This window comes from Drosophila santomea, chromosome X, assembly GCF_016746245.2.
Source record: "Drosophila santomea strain STO CAGO 1482 chromosome X, Prin_Dsan_1.1, whole genome shotgun sequence".
Taxonomy (NCBI): Eukaryota; Metazoa; Arthropoda; class Insecta; order Diptera; family Drosophilidae; genus Drosophila; species Drosophila santomea.
The window spans coordinates 15,914,990-15,936,269 of NC_053021.2; the positions used below are offsets into that span (position 1 = coordinate 15,914,990).

The 21,280-nt window shown below is 46.0% G+C and overlaps 4 protein-coding genes across 5 annotated transcripts; 2 read left to right on the forward strand and 2 right to left on the reverse strand.

The window, feature by feature from the left end:
- Positions 1–121: 121 nt before the first annotated feature.
- Positions 122–8,971, reverse strand: LOC120455527 (WW domain-containing adapter protein with coiled-coil homolog). Of its 2 annotated transcripts, none has more exons than XM_039641817.1 (15): positions 8,754–8,971; positions 8,023–8,512; positions 7,180–7,216; positions 4,430–4,790; positions 4,115–4,363; positions 3,969–4,043; positions 3,828–3,903; positions 3,631–3,716; positions 3,474–3,569; positions 2,980–3,410; positions 2,683–2,918; positions 2,178–2,620; positions 1,925–2,094; positions 1,677–1,798; positions 122–1,604 (listed from the first exon to the last, which is right to left on the reverse strand). In XM_039641817.1, the coding sequence occupies exons 2-15, from the start codon at positions 8,061–8,063 to the stop codon at positions 1,526–1,528; spliced, it is 2,502 nt and encodes an 833-aa protein (XP_039497751.1). In that variant the 5' UTR covers positions 8,064–8,512; positions 8,754–8,971; the 3' UTR covers positions 122–1,525. The 2 variants fall into 2 exon arrangements, with proteins under 2 accessions (XP_039497751.1, XP_039497750.1); XM_039641816.1 differs by having other exon boundaries at positions 1,677–1,804; positions 8,754–8,968.
- Positions 8,972–9,374: 403 nt separating this feature from the next.
- Positions 9,375–10,853, forward strand: LOC120456910. Its single transcript, XM_039644040.2, has 2 exons — positions 9,375–9,554; positions 9,613–10,853. Exons 1-2 carry the CDS (start codon positions 9,480–9,482, stop codon positions 10,132–10,134), a joined length of 597 nt encoding a protein of 198 aa, XP_039499974.1. The 5' UTR covers positions 9,375–9,479; the 3' UTR covers positions 10,135–10,853.
- A 145-nt stretch (positions 10,854–10,998) lies between these two features.
- Positions 10,999–18,065, reverse strand: LOC120456923. The gene is made up of 6 exons (XM_039644062.1): positions 15,398–18,065; positions 14,577–15,027; positions 14,009–14,523; positions 11,530–11,891; positions 11,271–11,460; positions 10,999–11,204 (listed from the first exon to the last, which is right to left on the reverse strand). Exons 1-6 carry the CDS (start codon positions 18,063–18,065, stop codon positions 11,041–11,043), a joined length of 4,350 nt encoding a protein of 1,449 aa, XP_039499996.1. The 3' UTR covers positions 10,999–11,040.
- Positions 12,021–13,909, forward strand: LOC120456924. The gene is made up of 2 exons (XM_039644063.2): positions 12,021–13,191; positions 13,258–13,909. Exons 1-2 carry the CDS (start codon positions 12,143–12,145, stop codon positions 13,742–13,744), a joined length of 1,536 nt encoding a protein of 511 aa, XP_039499997.1. The 5' UTR covers positions 12,021–12,142; the 3' UTR covers positions 13,745–13,909.
- Positions 18,066–21,280: the final 3,215 nt, after the last annotated feature.

A 21,280-nucleotide genomic window follows, 5' to 3' on the forward strand; every position in this document is an offset into this window, starting at 1 on the left:
TTAGATTTAAAAAAAAACTCAAAATTACACTTATATACGTGTTGTTAGTTCTTCATTCCCCGCCCCTCTCTCTCGTGACTTCTTTCGCTTCGCTACGCTTAAATAACAAAAAAATTGTCGCTTTGCCAAATAAATTATATATGCATATATAATAAAAAATATATATATGATCATATATCGTAAAGACATTAAAGGCATACAAAAAAAACTAAACTAAAACAAATCTAACTGCAATTTAAATCGGAGGTTAAAGAATATGGTGTGTTATTAAATATAAATTTTTATGCTTATACATTTTAAATTAAACAAAATTAATTGCAGTTTTAGGTGTGGCCGGGCGATGGATTTTATCGGTAAATAACTACAAAACAAGATATACAAATTGCACCAATTAGCAGGATACCAAGCCGATGATCAGCAGATTAAACAAACATTTCGATCGCACGGTAAAAATAAATAGAAAAACGGCGTGCGGGTCGTTGGGTTACCAACCTATATATACAAATAAATATATATATAAAATTGTCGATTTCCTCGTCCCGAGAAGCGTGCATTCGTCTCGACTTGACTCGCATTTTGGTTGTCATCGTAATCATTTTATCATCATGATTTCTCCTCCGTATTTATGTTGGGTGGTTGTAAATATACAATCTTTCATATACTCTATTTATATATATTTATTTATATATAATTTGTATATAGTTTAATTAGCTTTTTATTGCAGTTGAGTATACTATGTTGACTTGTTTTTTGTTGGTGTTGTTGCTTTGCTGGTGTTGTTGATCCTATTTCGTTTGTATATCTTTTGTTTTGTTTCTTTCGATTCGATCCGTTTCGATTCGATTCGATTCGAAGATACGTGGCTTTATCCATATTGCTTCTTGATCTTGATAAGTCGGTTCTTGTCGGCTGTAGTTATCTTCTTCTGTAGTTATCTTGAGTGGGGTGTTTTATTTGTGGCTATTTTTCTGGCTTTTCCTCCGTCTTGCTTTATGCTTATTTAAGTTTTTTTTTGTTTTTAATTTACGCTTTGCTAATTATAAATTATGTTTTAGTTTTTTTGTGTTTCTTGTTAAAGTTCTTGTTGCAGCTGTTGGTTGATTTATCCTGATTTGTCCTGTGCCAAGTCCATGCAGTCCGCTCAACCAGTTACATACTGCCACTATATCGTTGGTTGGGAACTGGAACTCGATCCGAACACAAGTGAATCGCGGGCTGGTTGTGGTGGTGGGGAGAGATGCGTCGCCCAGAGGAGAGAAGTAGGAGGATGGAGCAGGATGCACGCGGTTTCTCAGTCATTGTCGTGGGGCCCCCGCCAGTCGTCGTCATCATCTAATCCATTTTCGGATACCCTCAATATATAGGGGTTAATCCGGGCCTGCGAAACGAGGACAAAGGCTAGCTGCTGACGGCGGCCACAATGGACCAATCATCATCGCAATCATCATCAGCTGCGCCAGAAGAAGCTCTTTTTGAGCCTAACAGACAGCTTGCGATGTACGCGCAGCCTAACCTGCTCCTGATCCTAAGTATCGTCTGACATAAACGCGTTCTGAGTCTTCGACTCCTCAATACGGCGGATCTGGTGGCGTAAATACATAATTCTGCGAAGGATAATAGATAAAATGTATTGGTTAAGTGGACAGCTGTCATTTAAGTGGCATTGGTTCACTCACTTTTGTTCCTGCAGGGTGGCATTGATTTCGGTGCTTCGCACCAGGCTGCGGGCACACTTCAACTCCGCGCATATCCTCGTGCAGGTGATGTCGCCGAACAGGTGTGTATCCTCACAGCACTTCTGCGCCTTCGAGAAACAATGAAAAACATTTACAATCAGTTCGAGTCCATGTATCGAGTTTGTATATGTATGTTCAGAGGTCGAGTTAGTGCTCCCTTCGCAGGCAAATCCTACCTCACAGCTTACCTGACGCTCCAGCACCTCCGCCTGCCAATTGGTCACATGCGCAATCAGATCGGCGCGGAAGTATTTGGCCAGCTTGGGTGAAATCTCGGGACCGCGCAGGTTTGCCGCCTGTCCTGAGGAACTCACGCAGCTCTGCAGCGAGCTCAGCGTGGCCGACGATGTGCCATCCACTAGAATAACAATAATCAAACATTGTTTAGTATTGTTAGTAAAAAAAAAAAAACTGCGAACACCCTAGAATTAGAATACGTACATTTCCGCTGCTGTTGGGCCTGTTGCGCCGCCTGAAGGCTGGCTGCTGTCGCGGCTGCCGCTGCGGCGGCCAACTGTTGCTGCTCCAACGCTGAGCCACTCAAGTCCAGCTCCTGTGTGGGCGTAGGCGGTCCTTCGCCTCCCCCGCCGCTGTTGCTGCCCATCGAGGTGATCACACTGATTCCGCTGACGGCGCCCAGGCCGGGCACGATGCTTTGGCTACTATTCGCTCCACTGGAGCCGGAGGAGGCGTTGCCGCCGGGCGTGGCCGGTGAGGCATTCGGGACCATCACTCCGCCATCGAGGGTCGTTTTGAGGCCAAAGGGTGGATTGCAGGTGTAGGCGATGTTCACATTGTTCGTGTGGCCCACAATCGTCGGTATGGGACTCTTGGTGAAGCTCAACGAGGGCGACATGCTGTGGTGCACATACAACGGCGAGTCTCTGCAATGTTAAAATTAATAATCTTTAGCCCATGGTCTTTCAATATGCCTTTTCTCGCTTACCGCAAGCTGCCGGAGACCGAGTTATTGACCGAATTGTAGGCGTGATTGGACCCATCTGCCGCAGAACCAACCGAGTTAACGCCGTGATGTGATTGTACATCGAGGCCCAGGCCCAGGTGCATCTTCTGGCGCATTAGTAGCGCCTGATCCTTGCCCTTGGCACCCGGTGGCAGTGGAGCATTCGAGTTCAGATGGTGCTGGTGCGGATCCTGACTCCCCAGTGTGGGCACAGTTGTCTGCAATGCATATAAATAAGGTTACAACCACCGCTCAGGGCTACCATCAAGTCAAACTTACGCCAGAGGTGGAGCCAATGTGTCCGACAACGGAGTTCCTCAGGCTGCTGCTGCTGGCATTGCTGCTGCTGCCGCCGGCACTGTTGCTGCTGTTGCTATTCAGCATGCCCGACATTGTGGGCAGCATTGTGGCGCCCGTTACTGGGCCACCGCCCGCTCCGCTGCCGTAGTGCATTCCCCCCGCCGAACCTGTGCCCGTTGCCACGGATGCGGAGGAGTTGGCAGTCGGGTGGGAGGCCAAACGGGGCAGGGCATTGCCCATTGGCTGATCGCTGTTGTTACCGGCACCGCCGCCACTGCCTCCGCCTCCGGGACCTCCTCCGCCAGGACCGCCTCCGTGTGTTGTGGGCGTGCCGCTTAGCGAGTAACTGGCCTCCGAGGTAGGCGTGGAGTCGCCGCTTATGTCCATGTCAGCATTGTCGTTGTGTCGACCTATTGGTAAGATTTTTTATTCGGTTAAGTAAATTGGCGATATGGAATTAGCGGTATGCTCACCATCCAAACGCCTTCGATGACTGGGCGGACCGCCATCGTTGTCGTAATTCCATCTCAGTCGTGAATTGTCGCGCGAAGAATTGGAATGTTTGTATGCTGCAATAAAAAACGCAAATTTGGAATCATATATTCAAAACTTATAAAGCAACTAACTCACTTGATCTGGAGAAACGATCATCGCGGTCGCGATCGCGATCCTTGTCGCGGTAATCCTTCTCACGATGCTGATCGCGCGGCAAATTTCTGCAAGCATATAACACATTAATAAAGATGTTTAATGAGAACAAGGGTGCTCTTATTACAGATTTTCCCCAAGATCTTTGCTGGTCATATTTATAATGCCATTGCGTTTACCTTTCTCTGTCCACCCATTCCTTTGGTTTCTCCCATTGAGAGATTTCCGTCTTGCAGTTGTAGTAATACATTTTGCCTGAAAGCAAACCAACATTTTCGTTTAGAGCCTGGAGAAGAATAACCCGTCATAGATGGACTCACCTGATGAGCTGACATGCTCGCTCCAGTCGCCATAACGCGCCGTCCGCTCACCCCGATCGCTGCGATCTCGTTTGTCTAACAAAAAAAGGTAAAACATATGTTTAGTTGATGTGGAAAATGTAGGGTACATGGGTGCTTGGACTTACCTGCGTACTTGTCCTTCTTGTACATGTCCCTGTCGCGATCGGAACCGCGATCCCGCTTGTCGCGCAAGTCGCGCAGATCTCGGTCCCGCTCCCGATCGCGATCGTCGGACCCGGATCGTTTGTCGTTCTCCCGCGAGGAGCAGAGCTTGCCGCTGGCGTTGCCGCCTCCGCCGCCACGACGATCCCTATCATGGTTGGTGCGATACGACGACTCCGAGTCGCGATCGTTGCCACGCCGATCACGTTTATCTATGGAGTAATGAATAGTGCATATGATGAGGTGTACAACTCTAATTTGCAGTTGAGTCAACTTACCTGAATATTTATCCTTCTTGTAGACCTCCCGATCTCGATCCCGCATCTTTTGCATAAAGCTGTACCGCTCGCCGCTGCCGCCACGCCCATTGCCGCCACCTCCGCCCCGATGATCGCTGCGATCGCGCAGATCGTGCGAACGGGACGATGGCGAATCAATGTCCGGCGACTGGGAGCGGTAGCTGTTGCCATTGTTCAATGGTCCGCCGCCATTGCCGCTGCTGCTGCCGCCGCCGCCGCCACCTCCTCCAGCGGATCCGCCGCCTCCTCCACCGCCAGCGCCTGGCGACAGGTCACGATCGCGATAATTGGAGGAACGATCGCGTTCGTAGTCGCGCTTTGAACTGCTGTACTTTGAGCTCTGGACGGGTAAATAGAAGCGCACACAGTTTTTAGTCGATTTACATTCCCAAAATTAATTGCACAGTGCTACAAAATACAATGTTTGTCGAGTACTCTTCGAGAAATCGCAGTAAGGATTAAATACTTCAAGTAAATAGCGAATTGTAATTTAAGTTAAACCATTTTGTATTCCAAGAAAAGGGATTAATATTGGAAATCCTTGCTGAATCTCTTGAAAAGTACAAAACCACTGGTATATTCAGTGTTGCATTATTAATAGCAGTTGATTTAAGTCTCGGTTTAGTTTAAACTTTTCAAGTTGTTTAATTTTTGGGGAGCAGGGTGGTTGGTTAGTTGAACTAAATCTACTCAATAGGAAAATCATAAGTAAATGCATAATGCCAGCTACTTTTGCCAATGTTCTCGCTTGTGATTATTGCCAATGGAAACGAAAGGATACAAAAGGAAAGTTGGGTGAAATGAAACTCCGATGGTTTGAGAAATCAAATGTGTAATCGAGAAGAATTTTGAAATGTGTCGTGTGTTTGGTTTTTGTTGTCGTCTTCTGAGTAAATTATATTTTAATTGAGAGTAAATAGGTTTTTCAAATTATTTGTCTTCAGGTTATCCGAACTGAAAATCCATAATTGTCTATATAAAGATAAAATTAAATTATAATCCTTGTTTTTGGTCCATGGTTTGTTAAAAATCAAATAATTCAATAATATTCCAATCCTTGATTGTTCAATAATCATAAACTGTATAATAAATAATCCTTTATAATTGAGTGGTGTTTCATTGTTTAAGAGATGTAAAATAATATTCCTTTCCAGAATTAGGTGTTTGGTATGTAAATCATAATTTGTTGATAATGTTTTTATAGCGGCGATTTGTGTGTCGTTTTATTCAGATTTTTGTTTAAAATATACGAATTTGAATGGAGGTTTTATTGCTGCTGCATGTTTTATGTCCTGTTGCCTTATTTTAATTTGATTTTTTGACAATGGATGAGTAGTTTTATTTGTTCCTTTATTTAAATGTATTCTTTGTTGCTTTTTGAGTTTGGTTTTCTTTCGCTCAGTACGATTGTGTTGGCACTTTAATGGTCCTTATTCACTTTATTTCCTTTTCTCATTTAATTTTAGATTTATTTTTTAACCATTATTTTCTGGGATCTTGGATCTGGGGATTACTTACTTCTAGGCGACAGAGACCCACTGCTGAAGGCGTTGAATTCGCTGCCAGCGTAGCTGCTGCTGCGCTGCTTTTGCTGTTCGCGATATTGTTATTGTTATTATGGTTGCTAATGTTGCTGTTGCAATTGGCAATTGTTGTTGTCGAAAGGGAGAGATCAACAGCCATGTTGTTGGTGTTGTGGTTGCTGCTGCCGAAGGAGTTTTTGTTGCTCCTCATAGATAATTAACTTATTCGTATTAGGTTTGTATTTAAATTAAAAGTCCAATTGGTCGCTTGTTTTCGAGGGCACAATGTTATTTGACTTTGGCTTTGGTTTGTTTCCTATTTGTTTTGCATTGGTTATTTGTTGTTGACTTAATTGATTGTAGTTGCTTTATGTATGAGGCACATTTGTGTTTTTGTTGTTATCGTTCGTTGATAATTTCGTTAAATAATTTGGAAATTCTTTTCTCCTTTAGTCGCACATTCATGTTGTTTTTTTTTTAATATTGATGTATAATTGTTTACTACGTCGTTTTTAAGGCTATTTGACTTTGATTAGGTTTCTATTTCTTAGGCAGAGTTTAGAAATTGGTTATGCATTTGATATCTATTTAAAATAGTTTGACAAATTTGTATATTTATATATCATTCATATATCATTCGATTTAAAGCATTTGTTTGTGCTCTTCGGTTAGATATTGTATTTGAATAATTTCTTTCTAAATAGGATATTTTGTTGATTAATCGAATTTGAATTGGATTGGTTTTGGATCTGTTTTTTTTTTAGCAGTGTTGCGTATAGATTCGTTTCTCAAGTTAAGATCAGTTCAGGCTGCAATGCCGCGTTTTTGAATGGGTTAAAATGAAACACGATTCGGTCAGTTCAAAAATGGATGAGGTTACGGGAAAGTAAGATCTGGGATGCACAACAAAGACAGCGATTGAAAGAAATAATGAGAAATATGAACCAAAAATAAATCCAGAATCCAGGCTATACAATTTGCAATTTTGTTGATTTTTCTCTTTACCAAAATATCAGCAAATGACAGAGGGGAAATCGATGGTTCGATAAAATACGATTTACATTGGCTATTATATTCATTTTTTGTGGCTTTTGGGTGCACTACGAATGGAGCTAAACTACGAAACTAAAAATGTTCACTAAAAGCTGGCATGTGAATGTGATTAATTGCGGAGTTCGAGAAGGAATTTCGGATCGTCCTGCTTACCTGGTATGATGTGTGGCTGGTATGCTTCTCAAAGTACCTAGAAAATGGTGGAGAAAGATGAAAAGTTTATTAGTTTCCTTTGAAATGGAGTTGGGTATATAAAACACACTTTAGAGCACACTTGGTTGGGCTAGTTAGTCTGCCATCCTTTGTGTAAATATATTTACAATTGGCAGTGCCTGAATTTGTGTTTCAAAACTAATTTAAATGTTAAACCCACGGTGCTTTAAGGGAAAATGCCATTTGTAAATCGATTTCCCAATTCCGATTGAGCTGTCTTTTATCAATAGAGGCGCTTATCAATTGCCGGCATTGATTTGTTGACAGTCATTAATTTTAGTTGCTCTGGGTTCAACGGACAAACGAAAGCCGGCTAAAAACCGATGGTAAATAAACAAACTAAATGAAACGCGATTGATAAACAATGGATATGAACTTATTTTGCAGTGCAATAAGCAACTGTAAATGTTACAAGAACGAATTTTTTTTGTGTGGCCTTTTGCCAGCTGAGCGCGTGCGAGCGAGAAGCAACTATTGTGTGGTGAAAAGACGAATAACACGAATATTGCGAGAATGCCGATGGGAAAGGGGGAAAATCAAAGCAATAAACAAAGTTAAAACAATATATCGACGAAAATCTTTTAATTAGGGTAAACGGAGAAAATTGGCGACTAAAAAGGAAACGCGGGCACTGCGAGTTAGAGCGAGATGGCAGTAGGACAGAACGTAAACAAAAAAATATACAATTATGGGTGTGCGTGTGTCTGTGTGTGTGTGAGTGCGTTTGAAATCACTGTTATTTCCGATATTACGGTAGATTGCATATTATATTTGATATATTACCCATCGTTCATACGCTGCGGTTTTCTAGCATGCATTACCATCAATGCAAGTTTTTCGCCAAATACGCTGCTGCTGCTTCTGTTGGATTTCCCTCTTTCTCCTGCTTCTTCTTCTTCTTCCGCTTCTGCTGCGGCTGCTTCCTCTTCTCCTTCGTCGAAGAGCTGCTGCTGCTACTGCTGCTTCCTCTTCTCGTGGCGAAGATAATGCAGCCTTATTCCGATTTGATCCAATATTCCGGGGCCTTTGGCGCCTCCTTTTTGCTCCACCGTCCGCCTCCGCCGCTTCCTCTTCTTCTTCTAACCTGCCAAGGCACGCTCGCTTGTATGTGTGTGTGTGTGTGTTGTGGTCTGCTTGTATGGGAGGCTCTCAGTGGCATGTGTGTTTGTGTGCTGTTTGCTGTGTGGCCCCTGACTCGGTGTTTGTGTAGCGGATGTGGGAGTGTGTGTGCCTAAATTGCGGTCGCCGTTTTATCGGCTTATTTTGCTGCCTCCTAAAAGTACAAACATTCAAGGCAATCCTTTAGACAGCTTCCTTTTTGGTCTCTCCTTAATGCAATTAGCATTCGGAACGCCTTTAATTTTTCACTTAAAGCACACACGGCATTCGCCTCTGCGTGCCCGAGTGTTTGTGAGTGTATGCGTGCGTCCGTGTGTGTGTGTGTGGTGTCGCTTCATCCGTATTTCGTTTGACTTCTTTTCAACATTACTCGGTTTTTTTTCTTTGAACCTTACCGCAGTTCGCAATTTGCCGCTCGCCTTCTTTGCTGCGCTGTAATCGCCGCATTTATTTGCTAAGCATTGAACGACAATTGTTTAATTATACGCCGACTTGCTGCGTTCGCTTTTTGGCCTCTATACTTGATGATTTTTTCAATTCTTTTGCATTACGCTTTGTGCGGTCTGTTCGTCGGCACGGCTGTGTTGAGTTTGACAGCAATCGGTCGCTGTGTGCGGCCATCTCATTCGCGCTGGACGCTTTGCGGGCGTGCGAAGAGCTCGGCTATATGTGCCAATTGGCTGGTTAGTGTGGTGTACTCTAGGTGGCGCCGCTTTTTATGGTATTTTTTAGTGCCTGCCACCGCTAGGCGTTGGACGGAATGCAAGATGGTCTCTCTGCGATGGGGGCTGCCAACTCGGCTTGGTTTTTAATTCTGATTTGGTATTAAGTGAAATAATATGTATTTAAATAAATATACAAAGAAATTATTTTGGCATGTAATATTTTTTTTAAGTTGTAGTGGTATTGTTGTTAAATTATTAGTTTCTTATGCATTTGGTATAAAAATACAGTTTGATAGAATTATTTTTCTGGACGGCCACACTGGTCAACAGTACTCCTACCGGATGTATCGATTCACGATAGGCCGACTTAGGAAAATCCCGATACCGATAACAGCGGCTGAAGAATTTAAGAATTTCTTAAATATATATTGTTTAATTTCTAAGAATTTTCAAGGAATGAGTTTAAGCGACTGCAACAATAACTATATATATTTGACGGGCAGCGAGGATTACGCCCTTAATTTGGCAAAGGTGAGTTAGAAACCCCGATTTAGCTTGGCTTATAAACATCGAATTGCAATTCTTTTAGCTATGCGAACGCTTTGCCACCAAAGAAAAGCGCGTTTTACTGATCACCAGTCGCCAGCAGGGAATGGCGAAACGTTATCCATGGGAGGAGGCCCATAGCTGCAGCAAATATCTGACCATTCTGCAACTGGTGGACGTGGAGAGCACCCCGCTCCGCATGCTGGAAATGCAGGATAGCGCCGAGTCCTTGCGCAGTCCCGATTTGATAGTCTTTGATCTGCAGTCCCTTGTCCTGGATGCACTACTGCGCCCCGTGATGCAGCAGTGCTCCACGGACAAAATGGTCCGACACATTGCCAAGTGCTCCGCGTCCTTTGTGAATTACCGCGAAATCCTGGCCAACATGGCGGAACAGAAGGCGGGCAAATGCATCGACACCATTGTGGTGATGTCGCAGGAACCGTATCCCATGTCAGCAGCCCAGTTCAAGCTGCTCATTGGACTCTATTTCCATGGCAACGAGTGTCACACGAACTTCTCCAAGCTCTCGGCCAAGATTATGGTCTCCCAGAGATTCGCCTAGACGGAGGACAGGAGTTTGCAACCACTGCAGTGCCTTACAGAGCTCCACATCTTGGTAACCAGTTCCTGAGGCTAAACCTAGCTGACAGTATAATAATCATAGTTATTCACCGTATGCTCTTGCTTTGCGCTATCAATGAGCTACTTAAAATCCCCTTTCTCTACGGTTAAAACAGGAAATTTGTCAAGTTTGACGAATATTTTCAAAGCTGGAAAGAATTTTCCAATTTCGAACGAATTTTGAGTTATGTCTTTAAGAACCAACAGTTATGAAAACTATAGTTCCATTTTATTGACTTGAAAGCTATGTGTATGGCCTTCCCAAAAGATATACCCACATGGAGTTTGTTGTTAAGATAAAGAACAGTCGAATATTTAAGAAAGTAATTTGTTAAAAGGTAGTGCACGGTGTATTATATGAGAATATAATACTACGACAGTGCGTATCTTTCGAAAGAACTTAAGAAAATATCCCCCTACATGGCATCCATGCAAATCGTTACACGAAAGCCAAGAAATCGAATGCTCGATCAAATATAAGACTTTATTATAGCATACTATTTAGTCTAAACGGGATTAAAACTACCAAAAAAAAAGTTGCTGATATTTAATTATAATATACATACATATAATAATAATAATATTTATTATGCTAAACGGAAATCTCAATTTAAGGTAATTTGTGTAAAATAATAAAAAAAAAAAAAATTGGAACGCAAATGCAGCGTAAATGCAGCTAATTGTATTGGAGAATGTATTCCGGAAATGTGGCAAGTGATCTGCTGATCTCCGGAACGCAAGCCACCAAAGCCCGTTTAAAAGGAACTAAAACTCTTTCACATGTAGCCCCACCCAAAATCCCTGCTGCCTTCGATATCGTCTGGAATCCGATCCCCGATGGCTAGCCTCAAATGTAGTCCAGCATGCCGCTAATGATCTCGAAGGCATCCCGAGCCGTGGGCTCGATGGCGCTGCTGGGCAGCAGATAGCCGTGCACTCCGTTGTCCGCCAGCTGGAGCGTGTAGCTGAAGGGTATCCCAATCTCGTAGGCGGCAAAGGCGTCCGCACAGCCTGCAGTAATCAAGGAAACCAAAGGATTAGCTAGTTTATATATCATAGTAGAGGCATAGTACGCACCCGATCGCTGTTCGATTAGATCGTTGGATGCATCGACCTTATATCGGGATTTACTGCCCTTCTTGCGCAATCCATCGGTGCCCACCATCGCCACATCCAGAAAGTCGTCCAATCTTTCTGAGTTGAACGTGGAATTGACCTTGACCGGATAGGATATCACCTGTCCATAGGCCTGCAGCGAAATGTACAGCTGCAAAGATCAGAATCAGAATTTAATATATAATATATGTATTTTCTTATATATTGTTTGTAAGCACACCTTTATCTGCGTCCTGTAATCCACGAGGAAGTCAGAGACGGCCTTGGTTTCCGGTTCGGAAAATGGCGCCGGACCGGCGTAGAACTCGTTGCAGGGCGCCTTGGAGCTGCCCCTTTTGCCCCAATGATACAGCCAGTTCCTGTCCAGATCCACCCCGTAGCAGACCTTATCCGGACCACGTTTCTGCTGCAGCCACGTCATCGCCGAGTCCAGGAGGCCACTGGGTGGCGGAGCCTGGTGCTGCGATCGCGACTTCTTCCAGAACCGATCGTACTCGTGGCTGTACGCATATCCGTCCGGATTCAGGACCGGCATTATGTACCAGGTGGTGTTCCGGATGAACTCCACGTCCTCGTTGCTTTCTGTTGAGTAAACGTTTCAGGGGTTATTCAAAGGGGTTAATTAAATATTCATGTATATATATATATATTGTAAATAAGAAGTATAATATGATTTTCAACCGATCAACGTTGCCGCTGTACCCCAACTCAGATCACATTAGTTATCCCTTTGTCAGTCCGTTAGTCAGTTTATCTGTAGACCGAAAAATCGAAAGTGTATCATTTAGGCGTCAACAGCTTGCCACTGCTCCACCAGTTGGATCAAGATCGGGATGGAGAGGCGAAGACCCCGAAAGTCCTCGCGTCAATACGTGCGCTCCAAATCGAATTCCTCTGTTGGCGGAGGACGAGGAGGAGGAGTGGCAGAGGGCAGTGGCTCATCATCGCCAGACGGTAATAAAGCATCCACCATCACATCCCTTCTGGGCGGCAGACTCCAGAGGGTTTCCCGCATCGCCAGAGCTCCGCACGGCCTGCAAGTTACCGAAAATCCAGACGATGGTGCGGCACCAATCGTGCCCGATAGAGAATCCGGCGCATCAGATGTGTCCGGTGTGAATCCGGGCGTTATGGTCATTCCGGAGGCGGCCAGTCCCCGGGGATCGGCGGTGCATGGCGCACACGTTGGTTTGGTTTTCAGTACCACGGCCAGGGACTCGGAGAGTCCGCGTATATCGGAGGAGGTGACCGAGGTATTCCGAACCTCCTCGCGTAGCACATCCAATCCTCCCGCTGGGGGCAATCTGCGCTTTGAGTCCACGCCCGTCGGTCTGAATGACGGCGGGGCTGGCAACATAAACTTCGCACCGCACACCTTCTACGATCAGAACAGGTATAGCATGATATCCAACGATGACAGCGATGACAACCGAAGACAGAGTGCCCAGAGTGGACAGAGTGGCCAGAGCATGGGCGCCTGCCGCCATGGCTGGACGGCGCATCAACCGCCAAGTGGCGCTGGTCACGCCGGCAGGGACACCCTGGGATTCGCCATCAATCTGGGCACCGCCACCTTGGGCCACGAGCGATGCAGCCTGGGCGTGGCATGCGATGAGGACTGCGGCTATGGAACTGGCTGTGATGCCGCCTGCGGTGAGGCACATGGCGTTGATACCGGTAGCTTTGTATATCCGGAAACGCTGGGCAATGCACCGTTAATCTTGGCACCCGCATCAGGAGGTCCAGCTGCACCCAGTGCCCTACGAGGTGCTGGCTATAAGCCCGTTGGCGCCGCCCAACGAGGATCCTTTGGAGCGGATTTCGGGAGCGATCAGCTGAACTTCTTCATTACCTTCCTACTGGAGGTACTCGGTGTGCTGTTGTGAGTATACATATATTGATAACTCCTGGCACTGAACCTTTGATAATCTATGGGATCTTTCGCTAGCTTCTTTGCCATCTGCACGATAACATTTTGGATTACTCTGGGCTACCATGTCGTCCAGTTGCTGGTGGACCTAAAGAACGCCGATCGCAACGTTCAGGTGGCGGTGGCCATTGTGTTCGGCCTGCTGCTTGTCGCCTTCGCCATTTCGCAGGTGACTCACCTCAGTGGCTCCTGTTGTCGTTCACGGGATCGAGCCCGTTCCAGGGCCAAAGGTGGTGGCATTGGCTTCTTCCACAGATCCAGCAAGTCCAAGACCAAGAGCAGTGCCTCCAAGACCAGGAGCTGTGCCCACAAGCCCAAGATCAAGAAGGCAGCTAGTTGTGGACCCAGCCTGGGCTTTCACTCGCACCGTAAGATGCGGTATACGGATTGCGAGGGACGGGCAATATTCCTCAGCTCCAGACGATACGCTATTCCCACTGAGATGAAACAGCCGCCCACCATTGTGCTCTGGATGCGCGACGCACTGGCTCGCATGATGCAGTAACCAAGAGGGATTCGCGGCCCCACGTTGGGCGCCAATATTCGTTCAACTGACTTGATACTGACAGGCGAGAGCTACACATGTGTATTGTCTGGCCACACGAACCATTCGACAATTGGCAACAAAATTTCAATTTGAATAAACTTAATGATTCCTTTGCAGAACTTACACAACTGATACTTATGATCTGATCTTACGATACTTATGATCTGGGTTAGCTTTATTCCTATTATGTGCTTAAAACCCAATTTGGTTGATTATACTCACTGTTCGTCTTCATTAGTCGCAGCAACTCGGCAATCATCCAGGTGGCCGTCGCGGGTCCAATCCAGGCCAATCCCTGAGCACCAGCCTCCACGAACACGGCATTGGCCTGACCCGACTTCCGTTTCCGCTTGGGTCGCTTGATGGTGTGTGGAGCCTCGTTATTCGCCACCGCCGTCGATTGTTTGGACTCGATCTTCACCACAATCAAGGGTCGACCCTCGAAGGAACGACCGATGTGGATGAGCTCAACCAGCTGCGGATGACGCATTCGCACCGTCTCCAGATACTTGACGATCTCATCGTGATTGTGGTAACGATTCCATGTCATGGGCGGCGGTACAGTGGGTCGTGGCTTCGAGGGTCGCGTGGTTTGCAGGTAATCCTCTTTGGTCAGTTCGTAGGCGATGGCCTTGCCCACATCGAAAATGAGCACTTCATGCGCTATGCCCTCGTAGTTCAGGGTGCCCTGGAAGTCCACGAGCATTTTGGGTGGCACCAGCACATCCGTCAGGCCTCTAAAATGATGAAGTGAGTGAAAAGTGGTATTAACCTCTTAATTGATTATTACCTGAGACTTGGACCCTTGAGCCAGTGCAACTTGACGCCATCCTCGCCCTTCTTGAACGCCTCCAGTGCGCGAACCTGCTGCTCATCCTGCGGCTTTAGACGCCAAATCTGGTACTTGTCATAGCTTATGCGCCTGGGCACCTCTGGTCGCGATGTGGTGGTTGTGGTGCTAGTGGTTCCCCTGGTGGTCATTCGCGTGGCCAGTGCCTGGAGGAGCGGGTTGCTGGTGCTCGTGGAGATGGCACTGCCAGTGGTGTTGACAATGTGGTGGGCCAGTATGCCGATCCAGTTCTGTGGATTCCTCAGTGGATCCACAATGGTCAGGATGGGCACTTGGGCCGCCGCCGATGGTGTGTGCGTCGTGGTTGTCGTCGAGGTGGTCGATGTGGAGGTGGTGGAACGACGTCGTACCTTTCGCTTTGGCCGCGAATCGAACCAGGTGGAAAACCATTCTGTTCGTTGGAGAAAATATGTCATATGTATTGGTGCTGTTGTTGGTTTTTTATGTCTTGGCAGTGCAGAAAGCGTGAAGGAAAACGAGAACCCATTTGGTGGAGCCACGCCGTTAGCCATTCAATTGGGTTCTCCCTTGGGTTTTCCCTTTTATCTTCCTGCTCATTCAGCCAATCTCGCCATTAAACGAACCACTCGCATAACAAGAAATTTGCATGGCTCGCTTTTAATTGCACGGTAATTAGATTCGAACCTCTAACAATGTTAGAGAAAACGAACGTATAAATTAGCAAATTGCCCAATTTCCCAAAATAAATAACTAATCAAGCATGGAGATGGCATGAGTTATACTTAAAGCATAGTACTCACTGTCGTAGTCATCTTCCGCTTCCGCCTCCGCATCCGCCTCCGTGGTGGAGCCGAATCCGAACCAGGACTCCAGCCAGCCGGGTGGCGCCTTGGTGGGCGCGGGCAATGGCACTGGCACGCTGGTGGTGGTGGTGGTGCTGCCGATCTTCTTGGTGCGTCGCTGCAGGCCAAACCAGGAGCCAAACCAGCTGCCCAGCGAGGAGGAGGAGTCTTCGTCATCCTCCGCATCCTCATCCTCCGGCTCGGCATACGCTTCATTGCTGTGGGCGCTATGATACAGGGTATAGCTGGGGTACTTCGATGCGGCTGGACTGGCTGGCTGCTTGTCCTCCTCCTCATCGGGAGTGCCAAAGCCGTCCATGAGCCGTGACATGACCACTTGGACGGGATAGAAGATCATGCGAAAGAAGCCAGCAATGCCGGAGTCCTCGTCATCGTCGTAATCCTCATCGGAGTCCACTGGTCGCCGCTTGATGCGAATCTTCTTCTTGGCCATGGTGTCTTTGGTGCTGGAGGTGGCATCCTCCTCCTCGCTGCTCGTTATGGTCGCCGTGGTCGTCGTTTCCTCCTCCACCATAGCTCCAAAATCGGCGCCCTCCTCCGCGGAGCTGCTATCCTCCTTGAGATCACTTTGTGTTGTTTCTGTGCTGCTGCTTTTATTGGGCTTCTCTGTATCCTTATCCTTGTGCTCCTCCTCAAAGTAGTAGTCTTCATCGTCGTCTTCCTCCTCCTCCTCCTCCTCTCCCTCATCCTCGTAGTCGCCATCGGACATGAGTTCGAATAGATCGAAGCTGGGCAGCTCGGGTCTACCGCGTTTGCGTTCTTTAATTTTAATTTTAGTTGTATTTCTCTGCTTTTGATTGGCATTATTTCGAACTTTGGGTGCTTCATCCTGGCTGTGATTCCTGTGGAGCAGATGCAAGGCGGTGGGTATGTGTAGAACGCCACCCGCATTCTTCTCCTGCTTCTGCGTGGTTGGTGGTGTCTGCTGCTTGGTCCTTCGCCTTCTGGAACTGCCCTTCGGCGAGCGTCTTTTGGGAGTGCTCACCCGTCGAGCTGCTACTCCATGGGGAGATACTCTGGATAATATGGTTCTGGACTCCTTGGCAACGCCTTTCGGTGATCCTTTTGTTGCCTCAGTTGTGACCTCTTTTTCAGCTTCTTTTGTGGGAACTTTTATAGCCCTTCCTGCTTTTATAGACTTCTCTGTTCCAGCACTTTTAGGACTATCCAAAGAGCGGCGACTTCTAAGGTGAAGGGTTTCCTGCTGATTCTTCAAAGGACCTCCTTTTGGTTCTTTACTTCTCCTAATTCTCTTGACAGCACTTTTGAGAACTCTTTTCTTGATCAACGCCTTTAAAGAGGAGTTTCTTTTCGACTGAAGTGGTTCCACTCCAGGCATATCTTCCACCCATCGCCTCGTTCTAAGATTCAGTGGCTCAGCCCCTGGAAGTGGTTCCTGTTCCTCCAGTGTTTCACTTTCCTCCGCCGACTCCAGGCCGCCTCTCAACAAGTGCTGACTAAAGACACTCGAGGTGGGCAGCGTGGCCAGTGGCATATGTGGCTTCTCCACTTGCGTATAAGCCGGCGGTGGTCGCGTTGTGGTGGTGCTGCTGGTGGTGGTTTGGATTTTGGTGGTGCTGGGTCTCTTGCCCAGGATGATGGGCAAGGAGCCGTGCGGACTTCTGGTATTGTTGCCGCCATAGCCCGGCCTCCTTTTGATCACTTTAGTCTTGTTCTTTGGTTTCTTCTTGCGCTTCTTTCGACGCGTATTTGGCCTTGAAGTGGTGCTGGTTGTGGTGCTGGTGGTTGCGGTGCTGCCCGTACGGTGGGGCAACTTGAGCAGCTGATCGGAAACGTGATCGATGGGCCCACTGGTCACCATCACCGGTGGTGGGCGATAATTTGGATTGGGTAATTTGTTACTGGGCTTGGCCATTGGATTCTTGGGCTTCTTGAGTCGAATGATCTGCGGCCTGGCGGTGGTGCCACCATGATGCACGGGATTCAGTGTGGATATGACCGTACCCGGTGGAATTGGCTGGCATTGCTGTTCATATTGCCTGCGCAGACTCTCCATATCGGCATCGTACTGCGCCTTGGTCACATAGATGGCAATGGAGTTGCTATCGTTGCGACTTTGGGTGGGCACCACACTGGAATTCTGACCCACTCCCGCGCCCACTTGGCTGATGGCGTAGACAATGCCGGTCGTTGGATGGGTGAAGTATATGGGAAATGTGGTGCCATTGCCGGCGGATTGTGGCTTCTGCGTTTGGGGTTTGTGCGTAGGATGTGGCTCCTTGATCTCCAGCAGTTCGCTCTGCACATGGAATTGATCGGTAGTTGTGGCTCCCTGTTGGTTATCCTCCACAGACTCAAAGACATACGGCTGGGAGGGCGCATAATCCTGATCCTGATCCTGATCCTTGTCGAACAGCTGGAAATCCAGTTCTGGCGGCTCGAAGCGAATGGAGGTCTGGTGCTGGTAGCGCGGCACAAAACGGCGATCTTGGACGCGACGCTGGAGGAGATCGCGACCCCAGCTTTGGCGCACCAGGCTGTCAAACTCTTCGGCGCTCGGATGATAGCCAAAGTCGATGGCCCGCGTTGGATGGACGACAGCCACGACCACGATCAAGAGCACAACGGGCAGCCCAGTTACCATGTCTAATGCTCGCTCCAAGCTGACTTGGATAATCATCCACGACCACGAAAATGACGATGACTGTTTGGCTGCGCGGCTGGTTGGCAAATGAAACGGGCCCCAAGTCGCGGGCCCAACTCAGCCGGTCGGTGAAAGCCCCGTCTTCGGGCCCCTGCGCCAGCACAGTTTCGGCCACTTGGCTTTTGGCCCGTAACGCTCCTCCTCCTCTTTTTCCACCTCCTCCTCCTCTCTTTCCACCTCCTCCTTCACTTCTGCCTCTCTGTGGCTTTAAGTCGCTGCCGTAACCCCAACGTTCTGGCCGCCAGTTAGTTGGTAGCCCCAACCAACCATCTTCTTAACTGGCCTTGCGACAGTTATCGAGCCATGCCAAATTGCCGATCTAATCGCCAATGGGGCACACAAGGGTTAAGTGCTGGAAAAATGATGGAAGCGACAGTACGTGGAAGGAAAATAGATAACGCAAGTCTTATCCTTTTTATTTTTAATAATTTAGTTGTTGATTTTCCATAAATAAATAAAACATTGATATAACAAGTGATATATAAAGTAAGTGTTATATTAAGTGCAAGTCTGTGGAATTTTCGCTCAGTGCCTTTCTGGGTGAGCTTTTGTTGGCCCCCATGCGACTTTGCTTAGGCGACAACGCTGCTTGCCTTTCTGGAGGATTAGGCGCCGGAGGTGGGGCCAACAGGTCGGACTTGTCCGAGGAGGGAGAAGGGAGGAGGCAGTGGGACGCACTGGCTCCAAAAGCCAACAATTCAATCCGATTGCTCATCCAAACAGCCAACTGCCTGCGAACTGAAATGGAATTGCTGGACATGGCCATAAATTACAAGAAATCGCTCATTAGTATGTGGGAGAAAAAGTATTACAGCAAAAAGTATTCACCTTATGAAGAATAATGATAATAATTCAATACTTATACTTTTGCTATTTATTTGGACATTAAATCCGTGATTTCGCTTTCGGTTACGGGTACTCGGTGACAATGGCGTGAAGTGACTTGGAGCAGGAGCAGAATGCTTTAGGAGATCGAGATTCCGTCTCGGTTATGGCGACAATGTCTAAATCCAAATCTTTCACTTTCTACGCATTCTGCAATTAAATCGGAACTTTTGCTAAACGTTGCTTTTCTACATACATATGTAATTTTGAGTTGTTGTTGGTGACTTTCGCCGAGGGGCGGTGACCCCGCCCTCAAAATCAGGTATGTCTATCTGCCAGTGGGTAATTACCAGCACTAAGACAATAATATTCTCTGCCAGTACTTACAGTAGTAGTCTTACTGGAGCGTCACTAAAAAAAACATTTAACGTTTCGAGCCAACGGCAATTGACAAAACGCTTTGAAAACGCCTCAAGCGAATAAAAGGGGGTCTGGCCGTATGACTTTTAATAACAATAATGCACTGAATAATATAAACAAAAGCCGAGCCGCCGTCGCTGGCCAAGAGACAGCTAAATAAAAAAAGTAACATTTTTAATTGCTCGTTTTCGTTTTAGTCGGCGATCTAAACAGAAGCCAAGCATGTCAAAAAGTACCACAAATGTACTTACATATATATGTAAGTATATTTCTAGATATAGGAGCTTACGATTATATATCGTCTATATATGGCAGAAGCAGAACTACTGGTTTTGGATGAGTTAAGAAGTTGAAAGCGAAAGTCACCAATAATGGGGCTACCTTCTATTTAATTTACCATATCTTATACATACATAAATAGTTGCATTTTCGGGAATGATTTATCAAGTTGTATCAACTTGAAGAAAATAATTAAAACATATTTTCTAACAATATATTCGCACTATAACAAAATGCGTCTAATGCTTTTAAAATGTTGGCACGCGATAGTGGAAAATTTTCACGTTTTGTCATAAATTGTGTCTAAAAAGTCACATAAAAAAACTATATACTTATTTATAGGTGCACACCCAATGGTTTCATGTTCAGCCCTCAAAAAGAAAATTCATATTATTGTGATAAAAATTGAAAAGAGCAAATATTTCTGCAGCAAAAAATAATTGAAGAGCATTTGCTGAAGTTCGACGACATTTAAATGAAAACAATTCATTTTTATTTTTCTAGCCAACACGTTTTATTTATTTGTATTAATATATTTTCGTTTTATATCGAAGAATTTATAATGCATTCAGCAAATGTATTTCTACTCGAGCGGAACTTTGAATACCCTATAAATTTCATGGGATATATTTTTTAATTACTAGTGCATTTTGAAAAGTAAATAATACATTTAAAAAATATATTTAATGGTTTTGTCAAATTTCCGTGTGTTTCAGATTTCCAGTTTAAAACAAGAGAGAACGCTATAGTCGAGTTCCCCGACTATATGATACCCGTTACTCAGCTAGTGTAAGTGCGAAGGACAGTTTTTGGCGGTTTGTGGGCGTTAGAGTGGGCGTGGCCAAAAGTTTTTTGGCAAATAGATAGAAATTTACAAGACTAATACAAAACTGAAAAAATATCAGAACATTTTTCAAAAGTGTGGGCGTGGCAGCTTTGGGCGGTTTGTGGGCGTTAGAGTGGGCGTGGCCAAAAGTTTTTTGGCAAATAGATAGAAATTTACAACACCAATACAAAAATGAAAAAATATCAAAACATTTTTCAAAAGTGTGGGCGTGGCAGCTTTGGGCGGTTTGTGGGCGTTAGAGTGGGCGTGGCAAAAAGTTTTTTTGCAAATCGATAGAAATTTACAAGACCAATACAAAAATGAAAAAATATTAAAACATTTTTCAAAAATGTGGGCGTGGCAGTTTTGGGCGGTTTGTGGGCGTAAGAGTGGGCGTGGCAACCTGAATCGACAAACTTGCGCTGCGTCTATGTCCCTGGAGTCTGTATACTTAATCTCAACTTTCTAGCTTTTGTACTTCCTGAGATCTCGACGTTCATACGGACAGACGGACAGACGGACAGACGGACAGACGGACAGACAGACGGACGGACAGACGGACATGGCCAGATCGACTCGGCTACTGATCCTGATCAAGAATATATATACTTTATATGGTCGGAAACGCTTCCTTCTGCCTGTTACATACTTTTCAACGAATCTAGTATACCCTTTTACTCTACGAGTAACGGGTATAAAGATGATAAGCTTTTGATAGAGTGTTGCGAACACTCCTATATATTGTATGTATATGTATGCGATTCGCACATGTTCTGTCTAAATTGTATTCGTCATTGGGTCGGCT

What these genes read in the sequence shown, in the direction of transcription:
- LOC120455527 (XM_039641816.1), bottom strand. Translation starts at nt 8,063, where the DNA reads ATGGTAATGCATGCTAGAAAACCGCAGCGTATGAACGATGG. An exon ending in CAAGAAGGATAAATATTCAG is followed by an intron (nt 4,364 to 4,429) that starts GTAAGTTGACTC and finishes ATTACTCCATAG; the next exon opens with ATAAACGTGATCGGCGTGGC. An exon ending in CAAGAAGGACAAGTACGCAG is followed by an intron (nt 4,044 to 4,114) that starts GTAAGTCCAAGC and finishes TTTTTTTGTTAG; the next exon opens with ACAAACGAGATCGCAGCGAT.
- LOC120456910 (XM_039644040.2), top strand. Translation starts at nt 9,480, where the DNA reads ATGAGTTTAAGCGACTGCAACAATAACTATATATATTTGACGGGCAGC. An exon ending in ACGCCCTTAATTTGGCAAAG is followed by an intron (nt 9,555 to 9,612) that starts GTGAGTTAGAAA and finishes CAATTCTTTTAG; the next exon opens with CTATGCGAACGCTTTGCCAC.
- LOC120456924 (XM_039644063.2), top strand. Translation starts at nt 12,143, where the DNA reads ATGGAGAGGCGAAGACCCCGAAAGTCCTCGCGTCAATACGTGCGCTCC. An exon ending in GAGGTACTCGGTGTGCTGTT is followed by an intron (nt 13,192 to 13,257) that starts GTGAGTATACAT and finishes ATCTTTCGCTAG; the next exon opens with CTTCTTTGCCATCTGCACGA.
- LOC120456923 (XM_039644062.1), bottom strand. Translation starts at nt 18,065, where the DNA reads ATGGTAACTGGGCTGCCCGTTGTGCTCTTGATCGTGGTCGTGGCTGTC. An exon ending in AGCGGAAGATGACTACGACA is followed by an intron (nt 15,028 to 15,397) that starts GTGAGTACTATG and finishes TCCAACGAACAG; the next exon opens with AATGGTTTTCCACCTGGTTC. An exon ending in TCTAATCGAACAGCGATCGG is followed by an intron (nt 11,205 to 11,270) that starts GTGCGTACTATG and finishes TGATTACTGCAG; the next exon opens with GCTGTGCGGACGCCTTTGCC.